Source organism: Haliotis asinina, chromosome 3 (assembly GCF_037392515.1).
Source record: "Haliotis asinina isolate JCU_RB_2024 chromosome 3, JCU_Hal_asi_v2, whole genome shotgun sequence".
Lineage (NCBI taxonomy): Eukaryota > Metazoa > Mollusca > Gastropoda > Lepetellida > Haliotidae > Haliotis > Haliotis asinina.
Genome location: NC_090282.1, coordinates 9,860,919 through 9,880,370, shown reverse-complemented (window position 1 = coordinate 9,880,370; position 19,452 = coordinate 9,860,919). Strand labels below are relative to the sequence as shown.

The 19,452-nt window shown below is 40.1% G+C and overlaps 1 protein-coding gene across 3 annotated transcripts; it reads right to left on the bottom strand.

Moving 5' to 3' along the window:
• Positions 1–673: 673 nt before the first annotated feature.
• On the bottom strand, positions 674–18,327 carry LOC137279198 (cytoplasmic dynein 2 heavy chain 1-like). 3 transcript variants are annotated; one of them, XM_067811695.1, is made up of 8 exons: positions 18,120–18,232; positions 8,376–8,520; positions 7,799–7,966; positions 6,828–6,905; positions 5,544–5,697; positions 4,058–4,338; positions 2,776–2,961; positions 674–1,916 (listed from the first exon to the last, which is right to left on the bottom strand). In XM_067811695.1, the coding sequence occupies exons 2-8, from the start codon at positions 8,460–8,462 to the stop codon at positions 1,800–1,802; spliced, it is 1,071 nt and encodes a 356-aa protein (XP_067667796.1). In that variant the 5' UTR covers positions 8,463–8,520; positions 18,120–18,232; the 3' UTR covers positions 674–1,799. The 3 variants fall into 3 exon arrangements, with proteins under 3 accessions (XP_067667796.1, XP_067667795.1, XP_067667797.1); XM_067811694.1 differs by having other exon boundaries at positions 8,376–8,613; positions 18,120–18,226; XM_067811696.1 differs by lacking the exon at positions 7,799–7,966 and having other exon boundaries at positions 18,120–18,327.
• Between the last annotated feature and the right edge of the window lie 1,125 nt (positions 18,328–19,452).

Genomic DNA, 19,452 nt, shown 5'->3' with positions numbered 1-19,452 from the left:
TCTTCCTACTACTACTACTACTACTACTGCTGCTGCTGCCGCCACCACCACCACTACTACTACTACTACTACTACCACTACCACTACCACTACCATCTTCTTCTACTTCTTCTTCCTACTACTACTACTACCAGACCTACCGACCTCCAGCTGCTACTACCACTACAGGGCGATGGGGTAGCCCAATAGTTAAAGCGTCCCCTCGTCACGCTGAAGATCCAGGTTCGATTCTCCTCATGGGTGCAATGTGTGAAGCTCATTTCTGTGTAAAATTGTTGGAATATTGCTAAACCATACTCACTGATATCTACTACCACTACTACTACTATTTGTTTATGATCTGGATGGCAATGGCAATCTTGATTCTAAGAATATGTTTCGGAAATGTAACACGAGAATACCCTAGGCCATCTATTCCATTCATTGTTTTGTATGTGTATTGGGTTTCACTATCATCCGTGCCTCACGGGGACAAGCAGAAGGTTCTCTCAACCCTAAACTTGTATTTAATGCTAACACCGTGGAAGAAAGAAAATCACAATGACAAGACCATCATAACTAAAGATCATCATAACAGTATCGTACATTTTTGTAACATCAGTATTGTGATAAAAGTGTTGCGGAAAATAACCCCAGTCACTTCTTCAATAAAAACGTTAAATTGACACAGATCGACATAAATATAGACAACCTTTATTCAACAATTTCTACAACAGCAGAAAAAATAAATATCCATCTCATGCTGCTTCATACACAGAGATACGACAGCAGATTATACCTGTGTAACAGGGTCCTATTTCTTGCCCTGTGTCTTGTGAATATCTACAGCCAACTCGGTACACTTGCTTCATATCCATGTGCCATTGAAAGACCGATATACACAACTCAAAGGACGGTAAGAAACGCCCGATTCTTTCACACTACTATCTGTAATATATTATGCCAGTCCAACTAAGGTAGCGTGAAAGAGTCGGTAGTTATATGGTAGTTTGAGTAATATACAATATCACAGATGTACTGAAATATGAAACACACTGTACAATAAATATACAAAATAGAAACGCTTCAATATCTAAAGTTGAGGGAATAGTGGTATAAAGCTCAAAATATTTCCAAACTATGACGTTTCAGTTCCTAAACTGAATGGTAAGCTTATAATCGATCGTTCACGTATGTCAGTTTGTTGAGAACAGTAAACTCAATTCAAACTCCAACAGTTATTTTATGTACGCTTCAAATGTGGTTCATTGGTATAGGGGAGGTAATCCATGTTGCACGGTCATAAAAATGCTTTGCATCTTCACAAATATATCTTCGTGCAATGTCATTAATAAGAGTCATGTGCATTGACTAATGCTTGCAGTACTTAAAGTATAAAATCCTATCCTTTTCCGGAAACCAATCCGATGCCGCTAGTCCATTCACATTTGAAGGTCCAATTTGACCAATATTGTAAACGAAGCTGGAATGCCATCTTCACTAATGCATTTGCATAATTATATATTTAACCAATGTTTGTAAAACTACGCAAATGATATCAACCATTTCTCGTGCCCATCACTAATGACAAACAATTGCTTATATCAAAAGATGCAGAAACACAGAATTGCTTGCATGTTCCAAACAACTGGTTATTGCACTGTTGTTTGTGTTGGGCCATTATTCCCTCTATATCAGTGATGAACCTTTCTATGCTTTTGATTCAGAAACACAGGTAGAAAGTCCGACCCAGGTAGTCTGACTGGAAAGAAAAGTCTTTGGCGAATATGGAAGCTGTGCACTAAACATGTCTTAATTCACTATCCTTTCTTCTTTCTTCCTTTACTGCTGGCTACAGACTGTTTCTCTTCCTCCTGCCTTCTCGTGTCCTCCTCTCTCTGCTTGTCTTTGTTTATCTTCTCCACCATTTGGCTAGACTGCAAGAGGAAGAGGAGGTCTGTATGAGATCATGAAATGAGCGGGCTTAAAGGTCACCTTTGAATATTGGTTCCTTCTACGGCATGCATATCTGTGAATGGGGTCTTGTGCTAGTCGTGATTTGTACCGGCTTCATGGTCACAGCTACTGACAGTGCCATGGAGATGAATATGTTAACACAGAGACTCCATTCTGACACATCGTGTCGACCACGCCGACCAGCAGTACCAGTACCAGTACCAGAACCAGTACCAGTACCAGTACCAGTACCAGTACCAGTACCAGTACCAGCAACAACAACGGCAACGGCAACAGCAACAGCCCCCGATACAAAGTCGTTTATGCTCAGGTGGCACTGACATTGACCGTGATAAAAATCTATATGATCTGTGATTGGAAACCAGACCACGACCGTCGTAAATCGTAACTTTAGGACAATCGTAAATCCAGAGAGTGTCGTTAGTCCCATACACCTGCCATACCTACATACAGGTGGCTCTCCGATGGGTACGTGGCCGTAACAGTTAGTTGAATCATTTCAGATTTCGTGGTAAGATCGTTCCAAGATTCGTTTGTTTACGGTTCGACGCAATTCCTGTAACTATTCTGACTGTCGATCGACAACATTTACTCGTGACAGCACCATCTCGCCAGTATGGCTTTAGGGCTTAAACTAACTGATTTCATAATGAGGTAAGTTCAATAATCCTGAAAGCGACCTCAAGGCCTGCTGTACCTTCCCTCTCCTATAATGTTATACACAACAAAAGATGAATGTCCCAGTGCAAACCATGCGTCCAGAGACAACATTGACAGTATTGACTCCCCTCCATATAGGTCTGCTGCATGTGAACTCACCCAGACATGGAAACTGGCCGCACCATTACTTGCTGCCCGCACTTGGTCTAGATCGTGGTACCCGAGGATTTCCTGGACTCTGCTGGCTGTCTGGTCGTCAACGTCGTTGGTGTCAAATGTCTCCACCTGTCTCACCAGACCCTCTCTACCCAGCTTGCCCATTTGGCACTGGATGTCAGCCCATTCCTGAAACGAGCTTACCAATGTTACCAAACCCAGTATCAGTTAAATGTACTATAGACGATGGGATTAGAAAAGGAAATTCCTAGTTCATAAATGTCGTCGATTTTAACGATGGCAGTAGTTTAGGAATTGGATAACAACACAAGAAGGACAATAACCGGTCGCGCGACAATGGTCGTCATGGGACGTCTTCATTCGCTGTTTGATGAACGGTAAATAATCTCATTACTTTGCTGTAAGTCGTAGCATATGATGTTTAAGCATTTTCAGTGAACTTTGTTATATCTTTATCACTCCATTTCGACTCTCATTTCCGTTTGTAAACAATCGAATCGATCGAACTTCACAAACAGACGTTTGAACATGACAAGTTAAAACATTGATTACAGAACAGTATCGTTTCCTGTTTACTGGGTTCCGTTCTATTAGGCAAGTTAGTGTGATAACCAGTCCAGAATCTCTGGACTAATTCATTTAGCTGGATGCATAGATATTAATCAGTATGATTTAATACGTCTAGGCCCTTGTATACTGCAACACTACGCTCCCCCTTATACTTGCAAACACGTCGTACAGCGTGCTCGGTCGTATAGCGAGCTCTGATTAACGGACACCTGTAAATTGTGGAAAAAGCACACAAAAAAACTAACCAGTGAGTGAGGTGCATTGTTAATCATTTTACGACCTCATCAAACAGGGGAAGTCTGCGATTTCTTAGTTAAGGTATGCTTCCTACACCTCGCCATATAACATAGAAATACGGTGTTGTTAAAGTTGTAAAGTTGTAAATACCATTTATTTTATGAAACAATGTATTGGAATGTTGTGTAACTAGAGTTGTTTGTGGTGTATATTTTCACTTTCACACTAGAAAATTCCGATCAGGTCATTGTCTGAATAGTTAAGGAAACTCATGTTTCGGTATGTGGTACAGCATCCGTACCTAGTCCTAAAGAATATCCTAATGTGAACACATACGCTCGAGTACATAAGAAAAGACATTTTCAAGTGGACGTTATACTCCTACGTTCAAGCACGCAGTTGATTCCTTTTAACAAACAAACGTCACCTTGAGATGGCGAGTAAAATAACACCTTACCGTCAGTCGATCCTCACTGTGGCCTAACAGCATGTATGTAGCCGCCATGACGTCATGGACACAGCTGGGAGGTCGCTGATAGCTCCTTAACTCCGATATTGTTGTCTGTTCCATCTGGAGGATATCATGGTTGTAGGTGTTCAGCTCCTTCAGATGGTCGCGAAGTTTCTCGGCTTTCTCCAACTGAGTCCGGAGCTGGTAGGCGTACGGAGACGCCTGTACGTCAGCTATTGTCCGGTTCAATACGCCAACGTGGCGCCGGCGCATTGAGTCGCGTAAATCTGGAATTAAAGAAAAAAACAACAACTTGAGTGTCTAGGAATTCGTCTCGCAGTGGGTAACTTTGATGAAACTGTTTGTTCAATAATAGTTGAGTCTGTCAGTGTTTCCGAATGTTCTCTCGGCGTATTTACGTTCACGAGTGTTGATTGCTCAAGTTATTAAATTCATGATATAAAGAGCTGTTGGTCGCTTTATTGTCATCAGTGCTGCTGCAAAACGCTTTAGGACTCTTTAACAATACATGGAAACTAACTGATCGGCTAAAGATAGACTGTCGAAAATTGCAAACTTGACAACATTGGTTACATGGATTCTGTGAAACTGCGATTCATATGTCTCACGAGATGAAATGTCGGCTGTTTTGGGACACTCGACACACTTTACATATCTAGTACACCGAATTACTATCGGATGTCTTGATTTTCCTGGCTTGAAAATGAGCTTCCATCAAACATGGGTTCTTTACGTTAACGACATCGATCAGGTAAGGTTAATCAAGCAATATGCTCGATACGTTTCAGGACGACAAGATCCTAGAACCGCACCCCGTACTCCCCTCTAAGTAATGGAAAGAATTACGGCAAATTTTAAGGAATTGCATCTCAAATATAAACAAACGCAGCCCACTCGCGAAACAGTTGCAGTGATATCGGTAGTTTAGCGGTAATAACATAAACATAACGCCCCTATCGGAAACAATGTCGGTATTACTTGAAACAACATCTACCATCTTCGGAGATTTCTCGGCTCAGTTCCGTGATTTGTCGGTCGCGTCCTGAAACTCACACATCAAAACATGGCGTCACTGGAACGATCACACGTCTCGATGAGTTTTGTTTTTAGTTGCTACTGTTTTCATTTTCATAATTATCCATCTTTGACCACCCGTTTTGAATGCGTTTAGGTATGAGGTGTTGTCGGAGCTATAAATGATTTTCTTAAGAAAATGTCGTCACTGCAAAAGAGTGTCATAAGTCATGCCCACGGAAGTTGTTTATGTCTGAACATCGGAAGCATCCAGTATGGTCTCATGTGGAGAGCTATCTGCTGTCAATCGTAAATAAGATGTACTTTCCAGGTAATCACTGAACTATCCATATCAGTTCTCGATCTTACGAAAGGTCCAAAGTTTGATGGCAGATTTATTGGGAGAGTTGCTGATTCTGTTTAATACGCATGCAATGTACACAATAATGTGACCGACCTCTCTTCAGTTTGAGATATCTGAGCCTCTCCTTGGCACGAGTCAGATCACCACAGTCCTCAAGCCTGGATCTCTCAAATAAAGCTATCATCTTCTCCAGATCCTGGATGTCAGACCCTCCTGTGGATGTCTTCAGTCTCTCACGGACTCTCCTCTACCCAAACAAAGCATACTGTATACAGCATGGGTATGTGAATACAAGAACTTACCATCATACGCTGTAATGACAAGTACAGGTCCAGCAGCTAGCATGAGGAGTATATCGCTATAAGCTCCCTCACCATACGCTAGCATTAAAAATGCATCGCAATAAACTATCATGATGAATGCACATCCGTACGCTGACAGGAAGACTTCACACATCAGCATGAAGTATGTTGATTAATGATTCAGTATAACCTGGCAAGATGAACCGTTAGATGCTGCTGTGATAAATACATCATTATCAGCAAAATAATTACATCGGACTGAACTAACATTATAACTACTCAATGAGGTATCACTATATTAAAGCTTTTATGATGGATACGTCACTAAAACATCCATTCTAACAATATCAACTTTGACTGACACTTTAAATGCATCACCTTAAGTAGCAAGATACATACATCACCGTGGGCAGTTGATTGCTATCAGTATGATTGCCAATCGTCGGCTATCTTTAGCAAATGAACCACCACGAGATGACTCGATCATCTCAAATACATGACAACTCATGTGTACACAAACATATACTAACACGCATCTTTCAGTTAACGTTTACAGGCGCTTGCAGGTCAAAACATGTAACATGATCCGACACAACAGCTCTCAGTATACAGACATTGTGGTATCCCTGCATTTAAAGTCCATTAACTGCTCGACGTTCCTTGTCATCACATGGTTGTATTGTCAAAGTACCATAGGCGGAAAGAAAGCATGTATCTGACATGCTGTAGTTAGCACTGCCACAACACCTTGTGTACATTGAACATGTTGTATGCTCAGAATCTTCAATACCTGCAGATTACATCACCGTGCTATAGATATGAAACATAATTTTACAAAGTGGAAATTTTCGAACCACTGGGTGACACGAATTGATCACAGCCAGCACAGTGAACGTGGTGTGTCCATACTTTGGAAGCATTGGAATGGAAATGGATGACTAGTGTTGACCACGTGTGCGCCACAGACACTCAGGTCTGTGGATATCATTATAGCACAAAAGAACAAATTATTTACAAAAAAACAGAACTTTGAGACTGGTCATCTCTCAGGTAAAATTTCCAGGTAAATTCTTACCTTGTAACCCTTGTCATTGGCCTCCTGAAAAGACGTTTCATCCTTGTCCTCGTACTTCGACTTCCCGGCCTTGCCCTTCTGTTGGTGGTAAGACGTGAGGTCAACCCAATATACTAGTCACATACAAATGCACACGTTGATGGTACATGCGTGTACATAAAGCTTGATAGGATATATTGTTTTATAAAAGTGTACATTGAGTAAATTTGTAGAAACAGATTATAATAAGGATAACTTGGAATCAATCCTGTCTGCATAGCATCGTTACTATGTTGTTCGTGATGACAATGACATGTTATACATGAGACCATGTGTTTAAATATAGATATACATATAGATCAGCAACTAACTCTACACCCAGCTACATGTTTATGACATTATATGTACACTCCTGATGCATGCTGGAGGTATCCTGCAAAAATTTGAAACACCCAAGAACTAAACCTATTTTCTATTGCACAATTCTATGATCTAATTCAGTAACTCTAAACTGTAAGTTGAGATCTATTAACAAGCATGAATGCGATTTCCAGAAATATCTAACTAATCTTGCTGTCAAACACTATTATTTCTAAATTGATAAACAATGCGATTCACACTGAAATAAAAATAATGTGAGTAAAGCAAATACAAATGCACAAACGGACGCATAAATTGTGAATTGCAACAACATATGACGCCGATAAAAAACAAAAACATGTAAAATCACAAACATGTAAAACAGAAATCAAAGGTGTCATGGTCGAATGCAAGTACATATCAGGTGTGCTTTTGTTGTACTGTATATCTCGCTGATATAGAATATTATACATGCTATTTAGGGTAAGAACGGAACTTCGACACCTTCAATACACATTGCATTTGATCATACATGTATCTACAAGAAATATGCACTGTTAGTAACGAAACGGTGAGTGAGGCGGCGTCACGAGGAAGCAAGCTATGACTCAGGCGAGTCATGCCTGACTCACCACATCCTCGTGTTTGGGAGACTCGGGATGAGGACTCTGTGTACCAGCGTATGATGCGTCATAGTCTGGAGACTGTTGCTCCTTCCGAGGAGAGACATTTGTCGGTGACGGCGTCGCTCGCTGCCGCTCTGGGGAGTCTGTCTTGCTGTTACTAACGTCGACCTCAACCTAAGACGTGGTCCCAAGAGTCGACAAAATCAGTAGGCATATTTGCAGCATGTTGATGGAAAGGACTGGTGACGGCAGATGCGACCAGAGCTGCATGGTTTCTTGTCTTTTAGGCAAACGTGAATGTTCAAATAAACATGATGTTTTCAAAAGGTTTTGATCCTTTCCGACTGAACGCATGCTACGTTCACTTTGTCATTTCAGAAACGAAAATGAAGAGTTATTGGTAATATGTAGGTAATGAGAAAGTATCCCAATATATGAAACAAATATCTGGTGTCCTTTGGAGTCCTTTGAATTGTCAAGAGATAAGCAACTGCAGGTCTACCGGTGCAGCTTTAGTCTAGGTGATCTTCATTTCAGGGTGGTGGTTCTATTAATTAAGGTGATGGCGATGTACTGGTCTTACCTGTTCAGCTTTGGCGTTACTCTTCCTTGGACTAGCTGCCTTCTTTGGACTATCCGCTGTTCCATCCTTAGAAGATCCACAACCCATGACAGTAGCAGAATCTACTCACTACATTGGCGGTGGACGGTCCGGGGGCAGCTTATGCCTAGCATCAAAGAAGGAGGTAAAGTGGAGTTACAGAGTGAAAAGTTCCTGTTCCTGGAACAGACGCCAGTGCAGTTCGGAGTGAGAGGGCCGTCTGGGGAAATATAACAATACAAATCATCGAGTGATCAGGCCATACAGGCCATAAGGAAATTTAGAACAAAATGTCAATACATTGTGCAAATACATTAATGCAAATACATGGCTGCCATATTCATCAGTAAACATGACAGAGATGGCACCTATCCGAAGCAACAGAAATATCACAAAAGATAGCAGCAGTCTATTGTTTAAAAGGTTCGCATTTCCAGAGCTTAATTCTGCACTGCATCTAATCTGTTCCTTATGGAACGATGGCATCAGCTTCCATAGGAATGGTACAGGTACCAACGTAGGACGTGAAGATGATTCTGTATCAACCACAATGTAAAAATGCACCTTCTTTCAAATGCACCCCTTATGGCGATACATGCTCGAAAACTCTAAAACTAACTGCAGCAAGACTTGGCTGACACTTGTGTGGGCAATGAAGACTCTGCATTAAGCATAGCATTCATTGTCATATGTAGTGTGTGTTCTGTGCCGAGGGAGGACTCCCTAATGACTATTCCACACAACGACAGGAGACTATAAGAATATATAGACAAATAATACATCACTGGATATTGTAAAAAGAAACTGTTACATTTCATCCTAGCAACTGTGTAGTTACAAAGCACTAAAAATGTAATAAAGTATACGGCGAGGTGCAAATCAACATCGAACGGAATACAGCACTCTGACAGACAAATAACATTACATGGCGATATGTACCAACGCTCCACTCAAAATATCTAACGACCAGCATCGATTCATGCTGACAATATTTGTTTTGGTTCTTGTTTCGTGTAGTTGTGATGGTTTCTATGTAACATTTCCTACACATTTAATACTCATGACACACTCACACACAATACAATTCTTCACTCCCCTTGAAAACAACTGGTTGCTAGGGTTGATGGCAAATAACACCTGCGTCATAGTGTTTTTATTGGTTGTTCACGGTGGTGACACTGCTCTGTGATGGGTGGTGCTCTTGTAGGGCTGAATAATGTCGGTATCTAAGACGGTCACAGTGCTAAACCATAATTGATATGTGAACAAAGAACACCAGTTTGTACACAACTCGTGTCAATATTTATATGGTGTTGTCACGCATTGTTCTCTCATGGAAGAGCCAGAAATGAGAAACTGAAATGATTTTACCGGATTTCAGCGTTGTAATTATTGATTATTGGCACTGTACTCTCGTTTGGTGTCTAATTATTTCCTCCATACATTACTAGATTATATTTATGTAATTCTCTCACACATGACATCGGCTGTCGGCATGGTGTGCCAGGGGTAAACATGGTACTTAATGGCGAATATCAGATTGATACAATTGTCTCTGACGCAAACAATTAATCGTTATGTATATTACAATCAACGGCTGCCATGACACCTGTCATGTTCTTCTGAAATAGACCCTTCTCAGATTGATCATAATTTTTCAAATCTGAAAATCATTTTCCCCATATGCTCTATGATCAGCACCAAACGGACATCCGCATGTCGACTGCGATATTGATATGACATTACCAGTACTTCTGTCACAGACACAAGACAAAGGTACTGGCTGTCCGGTTTCTATCAAAGGCACTGCAACATAATCATTCATTAATAACAGAGTAAATTCCAGGAACGGCATATGGCGGTGCTTCAGGTGACTATTGATTTACCTATTGAAAGCACTATTATTTCTTCGGACATAATAGCACAGGTGGTTGACGAGCTGCTCGTTTGTAGTATATAATCATTTATCAATAATCGATACTATGCTTGTTTGTAACTTTGCGAGTCAAGACTGTGCCATTCCTTTCACCCGTTCACTGACATACTGGCTCGGTGAACATTACACGGCATATGACTGGCTATTGTTGTTGTCAGAACAAAAATGCATCTAATCATCGCTGGACAAGCAAAATGTCCAAGCTAATCTGTCCAACCCTCCAAACGTGGAGGGCGGTAACTATCTTAGGGCCAATCTTCCAAACAGAATAAACTTTTCGTAGCTATTCAAATATTTCCGAGTTTTAACAAAAGTATTTTCGTTGGGAATACCCAATATAAAGTTTAGAAAGGTCGGAAAGATGACTGGTGATGCCAGTTTATATCATATTTAATTCAGGATATTGACTCCATAGGGTTGGTAATGACAAGAACTTTGAAACTTGTTGTTCGTGTCTTTCACTGAATTCGACTCATCGACACTTCGAAAAAGGAATAGGCACTTTTGTCATACTTTATGACAACTGCAACACATTTGCAAAATGTCCTGTTGTACGGTCAGTCCTCTATACTGCATAATTATAGAGGGAATAGAGTAGCACCAATACAGACAAACATCCACTATTAAGTCACACTGCACATTGCAAAAGACCAAATACTTTGGATACTTAGAAGCTGGCTATTCGCAACTGCACCTGCGGTTATACGCTTTTATCAGTACATAGTGCAAAGAGATTGTTTACGTCGCTTGGTGGCTTTAACCCGATATCCATATTCCTACCTCTTCATAATGGTTTCGCAAGAGCTATTCTTGATAACTCAACTTCCAAAAAAGCGTAAAAGAAAGTTCCAGCTGCATTGAGGGCAATCTAAAATTTTCAAAATATTCTGTGGATTATTTTCTCTAATCGATACTAATGAGTGTTCGGATAATATTATGTTTTCCAATCAAACTCATCAAATGGTTCTCGTCATTGTGGAGACTGAAATCATTAATATGATTATTTTGTCGTCAAATCACGTTTATGTTTTTTTCAAAATTCGAAATGTTTGTTAAGACTTCTAGAAAACAGAAAATAGTTAGCTTGCATACCATTTCGCCTGTACTCAGTTGTCATTTCCTGTACAGGGGCTCGATCGCTTTTACCTGTGTGAATTTGCTTTAAACGTAGATATGAAAGGTAAACAGATCTTGAGCAACACCAAGACTCTTCATAGGGAATTGCATCAGACATTATTTTTGTGATGCGTTGGATTTCGAAATATAGCAAGGTCCTTCTTTAAAATCTATGACGGAGTGTATGCTTGCATTTGGGGGAGCAAGCATAAATCCCGAAACATCGTGTTATTCACAATAAAGAAGTTGACACCTCTAAATCTTGTTTTTCTTTGTTCCTTCTTGTGGTAAACACAAAACGTTTTAACCTTCTATAATCCAACCTTCATCAAACGTACCAGAAAATCTACATGTGCATGCTCTGGAAAATTGAAACTATCGTTTTAATCCCCTCTTATTGTGTTTTTTCTGTGACTGTGATATGATGCGGTTTCTCTAATCTATTAATCTATGATCTATTACATTTCACAGGAATTTTCAACAGTATAATAGATTAAACGGCTAAACGGAGGACCCTATCCCACGTCTTCATGTTTCATGTCGTGGTTTTATTGTATAGTTTTAATGGTTAGATAAACACAGAGATAATTACTCTTTTATAGTGCAGCTGTAGCTACCAACAGTGTGTTAACTCATGGAGATATTGCCTCGCACTGACATCAGCCTCTGGCCATTCATTCGAGATGTTTACAAAATACTACTAACGGGTATTTCAGTATGAATAAAGCTATAGATCAATTCAACCATGAAAAGTTGAACGATTATCTTCAATCGGGAACACGTAATAAAAGTCTAGATTAATATTCATAGGAGCGCCAAACGAGATATCAATGACGATTTTGTATAATATCATTGTACTATCCTGAACGGTGCTCTGCATACAACGTGGAAGCCAAGGAGAAAACATTAGAAAATTATTAAATCTCAACATCATTTCTCATGGTGACATCGCATGTGTTAGGTTATTTTAGTGGTTGGCGATGGACATAGATAACTTTGGTTTGATTCCGCTAATGGGCAGAAAACCGCTGTATTGTGACCCAGCGTAAACTCACTGCTTCACGAACGATGTAATGTTGTATAACGTGCCTCGGGTATGGCTTTTGAATATACACTGTGTGGCAGTTTAGACACCCGTAAACTGACAGTTGCTATGCAGAAAAACCCAACCAACCAAACAACACCAATCTAAATAAATAAATAAATAAATAAATAAATAAATAAATAAATAAATAAATAAATAAATAAATAAATAAATAAATCAATCAATCAATCCATAATTTCCACCACTTGGATGACTTGTATGCACTTGGAAATTCCAGACAAAAGACAGTTAGGTGGCTACATCGAATGGGTTGATCACTGAGCACGCCATTACCACTTTAGTCTTTTCAGTCTTTATTAAGATATCTTTATGGTGACTTCTGTGAATCACTACTTGCCATTTGCGAAATGCGAAAGTGACCTTGGTCACGATAAGGCAGTTAATCATGTGTCATATCCATCCCTTTAAAGATTATATATTCATCGTTATAGACCGTAAGAGGAAGGTGTTCACCCTCGGTCTAGAATACCAATTGAAGTACCAATTTCAGAGTCAACAACTTGTGAATGAGGACCGTAGCTCAATATGTCAACAATGAGATTCATAAATCACCCATTTGGGGAGAGGCCTATATCGAGAACGTCACCATAAAGTCGTCTATTCCTCGTCACTCCGTGACAACAACGACGTAAGCGATATCCCCGGACCACAGAGTTAGGTTGTCAGGGGTGATGGTCTCATATTGACATTGATTCTGATTGTATGATCAGTAGGTCAGGTGTAGAGATAAAGTTTAAGGGGTGAGCACTTCTGATTTAAGGCGTGCGTATATTATACTCATACACGCTTACACTTCGATGGAGTGTTAGCGTATGCTTCAATGTTCCTCGGTAATTCACCGTATTGTCACAAGGGTATACCGCCGTTTATCACACATATTTCAACTCGCCAGAATGCCGATTTGGGGACGGTATGGTCGTACTTGCAACATACTATAACATTTTATTTGATGGTCGCCTTGTGGATTTTATTTGTGGAATATATATATGAAAACGTCAACGCCATCTAGTATTCCAGAAGTTACAAGATTTTAGGTGCCAAGACCCGAACGGGTTTCGAAATACAACTTCCGTGAATAGATACAGTGAGGGAAACCATTTATCCTGAGATTTAATTAAACCTACTGATTTATGAATGAAGATACTTCTTTCTAAATCAATCTGGGACACAACGGCATAGTCGACTATGACGACGTAGTCCGCTTTTGCATGTTCCCGTTTCACATGTTGGAAACCTATAGCTGTGGGTTCGAATCCACGTTCGCCCCAATCCTGCTTCTACGTTTTGAGCTCTTCGTGGGTTCCACCAAAATGGTACCAGCCTGACACTTGAAATAATTTGCTGACACTATGCAATATGACCCGATGTCGTACAAAGCGACGTTAAACTGATAAATTATTTGATATACAACTATCCATGATGGTTTGGTTGTGGTTTAATTAAGCAGCATCCCTGCCATGCGGCACCGGTCTGTGAATAATCGAGTCTGGACCAGACAAACCAGTGGTCAAAAGCACGAACACCGATGTACGCACTTTTCCCGTACGATGACATGTGTCAACCAAGTAGGCGAGTCTGACCACTCGATCCCGTTAATTAGTCATCTCTTACGACAAGCACAGATTGCTGAATACCACTCGTAAAATAGACAATCAACTTTGTGGCCCCAGCCAAGAAGGAATGGTATTCCTAACAGTTTTTCATGCAGGTGACATTGTGTACGAAACCTCCAGCGTGTTTCTGTATGTTCCGAAGTCTGATGTCATACGGATTGGGAGACCACATACAAACCTTTGTTCGTATACTGAAAGAAATAAACTCCTGATGTAAATTTTGTCAAGAAGACACGTGTGTTTGTTTTTTCGGAGGTCTAAAGTGATGGCGGCTGACAATTCCTCAGGGCGAGGTGTTTCAGCGATGCTATCGTCAACACGCACGCTCTTATCTGATCAATGAGGGGCGTTAATACCAAACACTTTCACGATTGTTGTTTTATGAACAGATAAACACAGTTTATTATGATATTAATTCATATTTTGTATCGATTACTGCTGTGGAAGTATGATAAACATCCTTCGTATCTAATGGAGTTGTCGCGATTATTTCAAACTTCATGAGTAATGTGCAGCAGTGGTTTATAACTATGAAACCAGGCTTACACATCTCATGTATGGGTTACACACCTTGGATCTTGTAGCAACTTTATTCAAACCCCATCATTTACCTTTACGTAAAGTACATCAGAACACGCGAGACTGGTGTGTAGGAAATATAAACAAAACGATATGTCCAATGGTCATACGAAGATATAATACCGTCGTACAGGACTGCGATTCTGAACATATCAGAAGGGTTTTTCAAATGTCGCTATCCGATAGTGGTGACACCAAGAGATCGGTTAAAGTAATAGAGATGCTATTCACGGTAAACATCACAAGGGCGTGTATGATGGTGACACAACGTAAACATATCTGGAATCGAACCAGTCAATTCTGGTCTGACAGTATCCAGGGATACGGAGTAGGCTAGACCTCCTGTGGCCTCCGGGACAGATGAGCTATGGTTGTGTATCTAAGTGCAAGGTGTGGTAACTACGCTTGATTTGATTATGTGGTCAGCTGCATAATTAAGTACTCAATTACTTAGAGAGGTGAAGTCACGCTTTGTTGTCACACTTCTGGGCATGGGGAACTTCACTATCAGTAACTTACATGTATAATGCAGGCTGCTGATTGTCTGTCGGGGACGTACGAAGGGAATGGCAACACGTACCGGGTGAAGTCTCCAGGTCATCGCGACCTTAGCAATAACCTTATGTTCATGGGAAGAAACTTATACTCTCACGAGCACAGATTTAGGTCATAACTGTTTGTTAAAGCAAAATGAAAAATAACAAAACATTTTGAGTTTAACGACATGCCTGGCATGTCAACGTCTCAAAACAGAGAACGAGTAACAGATGATACATTCTACTGGAAACAGATGAAGAAATATTTCATTTAATTTATCACTATTCAGTTTCATGTTTCTATTGTCAAAGTCATGTCACAGTGCGACAGGTTATTGTTACGATGACATAAAGAATCTTTTGCAGCTGTCTATAGGCCCGTTGCTATGACGCTGAAAGATACATATTTCAAAGATATCACTACAAAAATACAATATATTCTCTTCAAAGCGTCATAACCGGTTTATTATATTTTATTAATTATATTACGTGCAACTAGACGTCTATTCATGATCTCAAATATACGTATCTGTAGGGCAATTAACCGCTCTCTGCTGTGATATGTATGCATTACAGTAGTATGTGATTGAGTAAGCTCCCTATTGATAACGGTCTTGTTAGATTCAATAAGTGTACGGAAGAAAGCCGAAGGTCAATATGAACACGCTTTGTATTGCTATTTGTATAGGGGGCAGCTTCTTTTGTCAAACAGGTAGAATGCACTGTGATCAATATTGATTCCTGTGTCAGTAGAGCGTTACATTACAATTGAAGTACAGGGCTCCGTTCCTCAGTGGGATCGTACAGCCAGGAGGGCCGTAAGTCTATGTTGAAGTATGGGAGTTACGACCAACTTAGCGCTACGATCGCGTTGAGGAAGGGGGCACTGGATAAAATGGTCGTATGTGACACAACCATTCCTACAGTCCTCGGGAGAGTAACCCTCCCTCACACCAGACTTACTGCGTGATATAAACGTATGTTTTGATATGTGCTTACATTTAGGCTGATAAATGTATTCATTTCGACTTGTTACAGATGACTATTTCAAGACAGTGTTTAAACTTAAGACGTGGAATCAGCAGTGTGCGTGCCATGAAGGTTCGCTGTCGTATCCGGTCCGCACTCGTTTGTACGAAAAAATGCATGTAATTCTATGAGAATATTGACTCATATTCTGGCCTTTTCTCAAGGACGAGGGCCAAACTATGTAACTTAATGCGTCTTTCCGTCTTACTCTTTGCTTTGGTTAATACTGAAGCCTAATGCCTGCCAAATATTAAACTATTAAATTTGACATCCGAAGAGGATTTCTATTGCTAACATTTTATGTCATCTCGCTTGCCAATCAAGTTATCACGTCATCTGTACTACGTTGGTCCTGCTCCTAGTATCTCCAGCATAAAGCTATTGTCACTCCTATATTCTCCGATATGGTTGTGGTGAGGTGATTTGGTGTATAAGTTCAGGTGCACACGTATTACGTATATAAGGCCATAAGCATGTATCTATGGAAATAGATCTGCGACCGGGCATCAAACTACCCACTACCCACTATCCCCTACCCATTACCCACTATCTGCTACCCACTATCCGCTATCTGTTACCCACTATCCACTATCCGCTACCCACTTTCACATTTAGAACACGCAGGTCTGCTAATCACTAATGAAGTCAACCTGAACGTCCACGCCGCTCTTACTACTGATTTGATTAATTCGTGTCAGCTTCCCTGTTACCCAGAGGAGGTCCGTCCTGGCCACATAACACTCCGACCAACTGACCTTTCCGCTCCTGTGTATTAAAGGTTGTAGGTCAACCAGTATAGACATTATATAACCCAGTTATGAAGCAGAATCTTATTTGGGAGCACCGAATCATAACTGTTACACACTGCTAAAAGTATCTTATTTCATATTTTTAACAGCTGGTGAAAGGTGAAGTCATGTAAAAGAATTTTTATGACATTTTACTTTTATGGCAAAAGCAAACAGTTGCAAGCCTCTACTCATATGCACATACATTTCATGGTGGGGCTGAGTGGACAAGATTGTGTTCGCAAAGCCTTCTGAAAAATCGGAAAAGGGCGTGTGTTGTCACATTTGCATTTCGAAAGGTTGCTTGAAAAATAAATTCATGCAGTTAAATTTCATGATTATGGCAAATTTTCTCATTTGCCCCAAGGGCAGTGTGAAACAGTCAAACTAATCCTTTCACTGCATTAGAAGTCAGAAACCGGACACTCGGTATTACAAAACAACACAGAAATAGTAATAGAATATTTGCCAACGAAATACAATACAGTTGTAAATCCAAACTTTCCGAAAGTCTTGATAGTGAAATGTAAAGAACACCTAGATGTACTTGCGGAACACAGTCCAGATTTTAAATTTCCATAACACTTACCTGCGAAATACAATCCAACTTAAATTTTCAGAACATTTACCTGCGAATTACAATCCGGATTTTAATCTGCAGAACACTTAATTACGAAATACAATCCACGTGAACTTTCCAGAACACATGCCTGAATAATACAGTCCAGATTGTTTATTTCCATAACACTCAACTGCGAAATGCAATGCGTTTTTTTTAATTTTCATAACACTTAACTGCAAAATACAACCTAGATTTTAAATCCCAAGAACACTTACCTGCCAATCAATCCAGATACATGTATTCACTGTAAAAAAACCCATTTACCTGAACAATCAATTTTAAACAATTTCAAGCTATTGAAAGTAACAATACCTGCAAGAACACTTACCTGCGACATACAATTCAGAAAATGTATCTGAGAGCAAGGTAGAATGCATGTATTAAACTACGAGGACTACTTACCTGCAAAATACAAATTGAATCCAGTCGTAAAATGTAAAAGAGCAATATCCACACTCTCAAAAAACAACGGTAGGAAAGACGCCTGTGCACTAACTGCCTCGATAGTTGTTTTCATAGAGCGGAACCCTCTCTGAGTTAAAACTTTTCATTATTCATTCCGATTCGGTCAATATGATCACATTCTTCCTGTGGAGCGCCCTTGGATACTGTCGCGTCCCTCGCAACGTCGACGATAAGCAACGTTAGTTATCGGGCGGTGAGCGCGTTTCCTTTAACGGAGAGTGTTTACCAAAGGCAAAGGGTCCTCACAATCACTCTGGCTGAGCATTAACTTAAAGGTGTATGTCATCAAAGTCCAGGGTTACAAAGACACATTGTGGTTTGCACCTTGTCAATTCATCCACTTACATGCGTTCGCATACATCTCACTGTCAGGCAGGGTAGAGCATTGTGCAGGACACGTATGCCGACCAATGCTGTCTGGTGCTAAAACCCCCATAGATAGGGATATATAATGTGGGGCGATATTTGGATTGTTTGGATATAGACTCCGGCTGCTCTTGTGTTAAATGGGTTTCGTGAAACGTACACAGTCATAACTGTTACCATATGACGGCGTACATCCCAGATGATACGTAACCGATCCTTGAAATAGCTAGCTGTATTCTCGACAACGGCAAGAACAAAATCAATAACAACAGCAACAACAAAATCAACAACAACAGCAACAACACAATCAACAACAACAGCAACAAGACATAAGCCAAACCTACCAGTTGGAAAATGTCAACGCCCTACAAAAAGCACCACTGCTAAACTAAATGAATATATACGTTCGTAACATACATACATACATACATACATACATACATACATACATACATACATACATACATACATACATACATACATACATACATACATACATACATACATACATACATACATACATACATACATACACACACACACACACACACACATACATACATACATACATACATACATACACCAAACGTCTATAAATGTATCAAACGTTTAAGCTTCATATCAAGGTGACACGTAGGGTGAGTAAGTGAATGAATGAGTGGTTTTCGTCTCAAGGCGGTTTTAGCGACATTCAAGCAATATCACTCCGGAGGACACCAGAATTAGGCTTCACACACTGTGTGGAATCGAACCTGGAGCTTCGGCGTGACAAACGAATGCGTTATCTACAAGGCTACCCTATCGACCATAAGAAGTAAGCCATGATGTTACTCACGGCAAGGTTCAAAGTTATAACATACGTTCTTATACGTCAGCTTATTTTATGTTAAGCAACATTTCATTA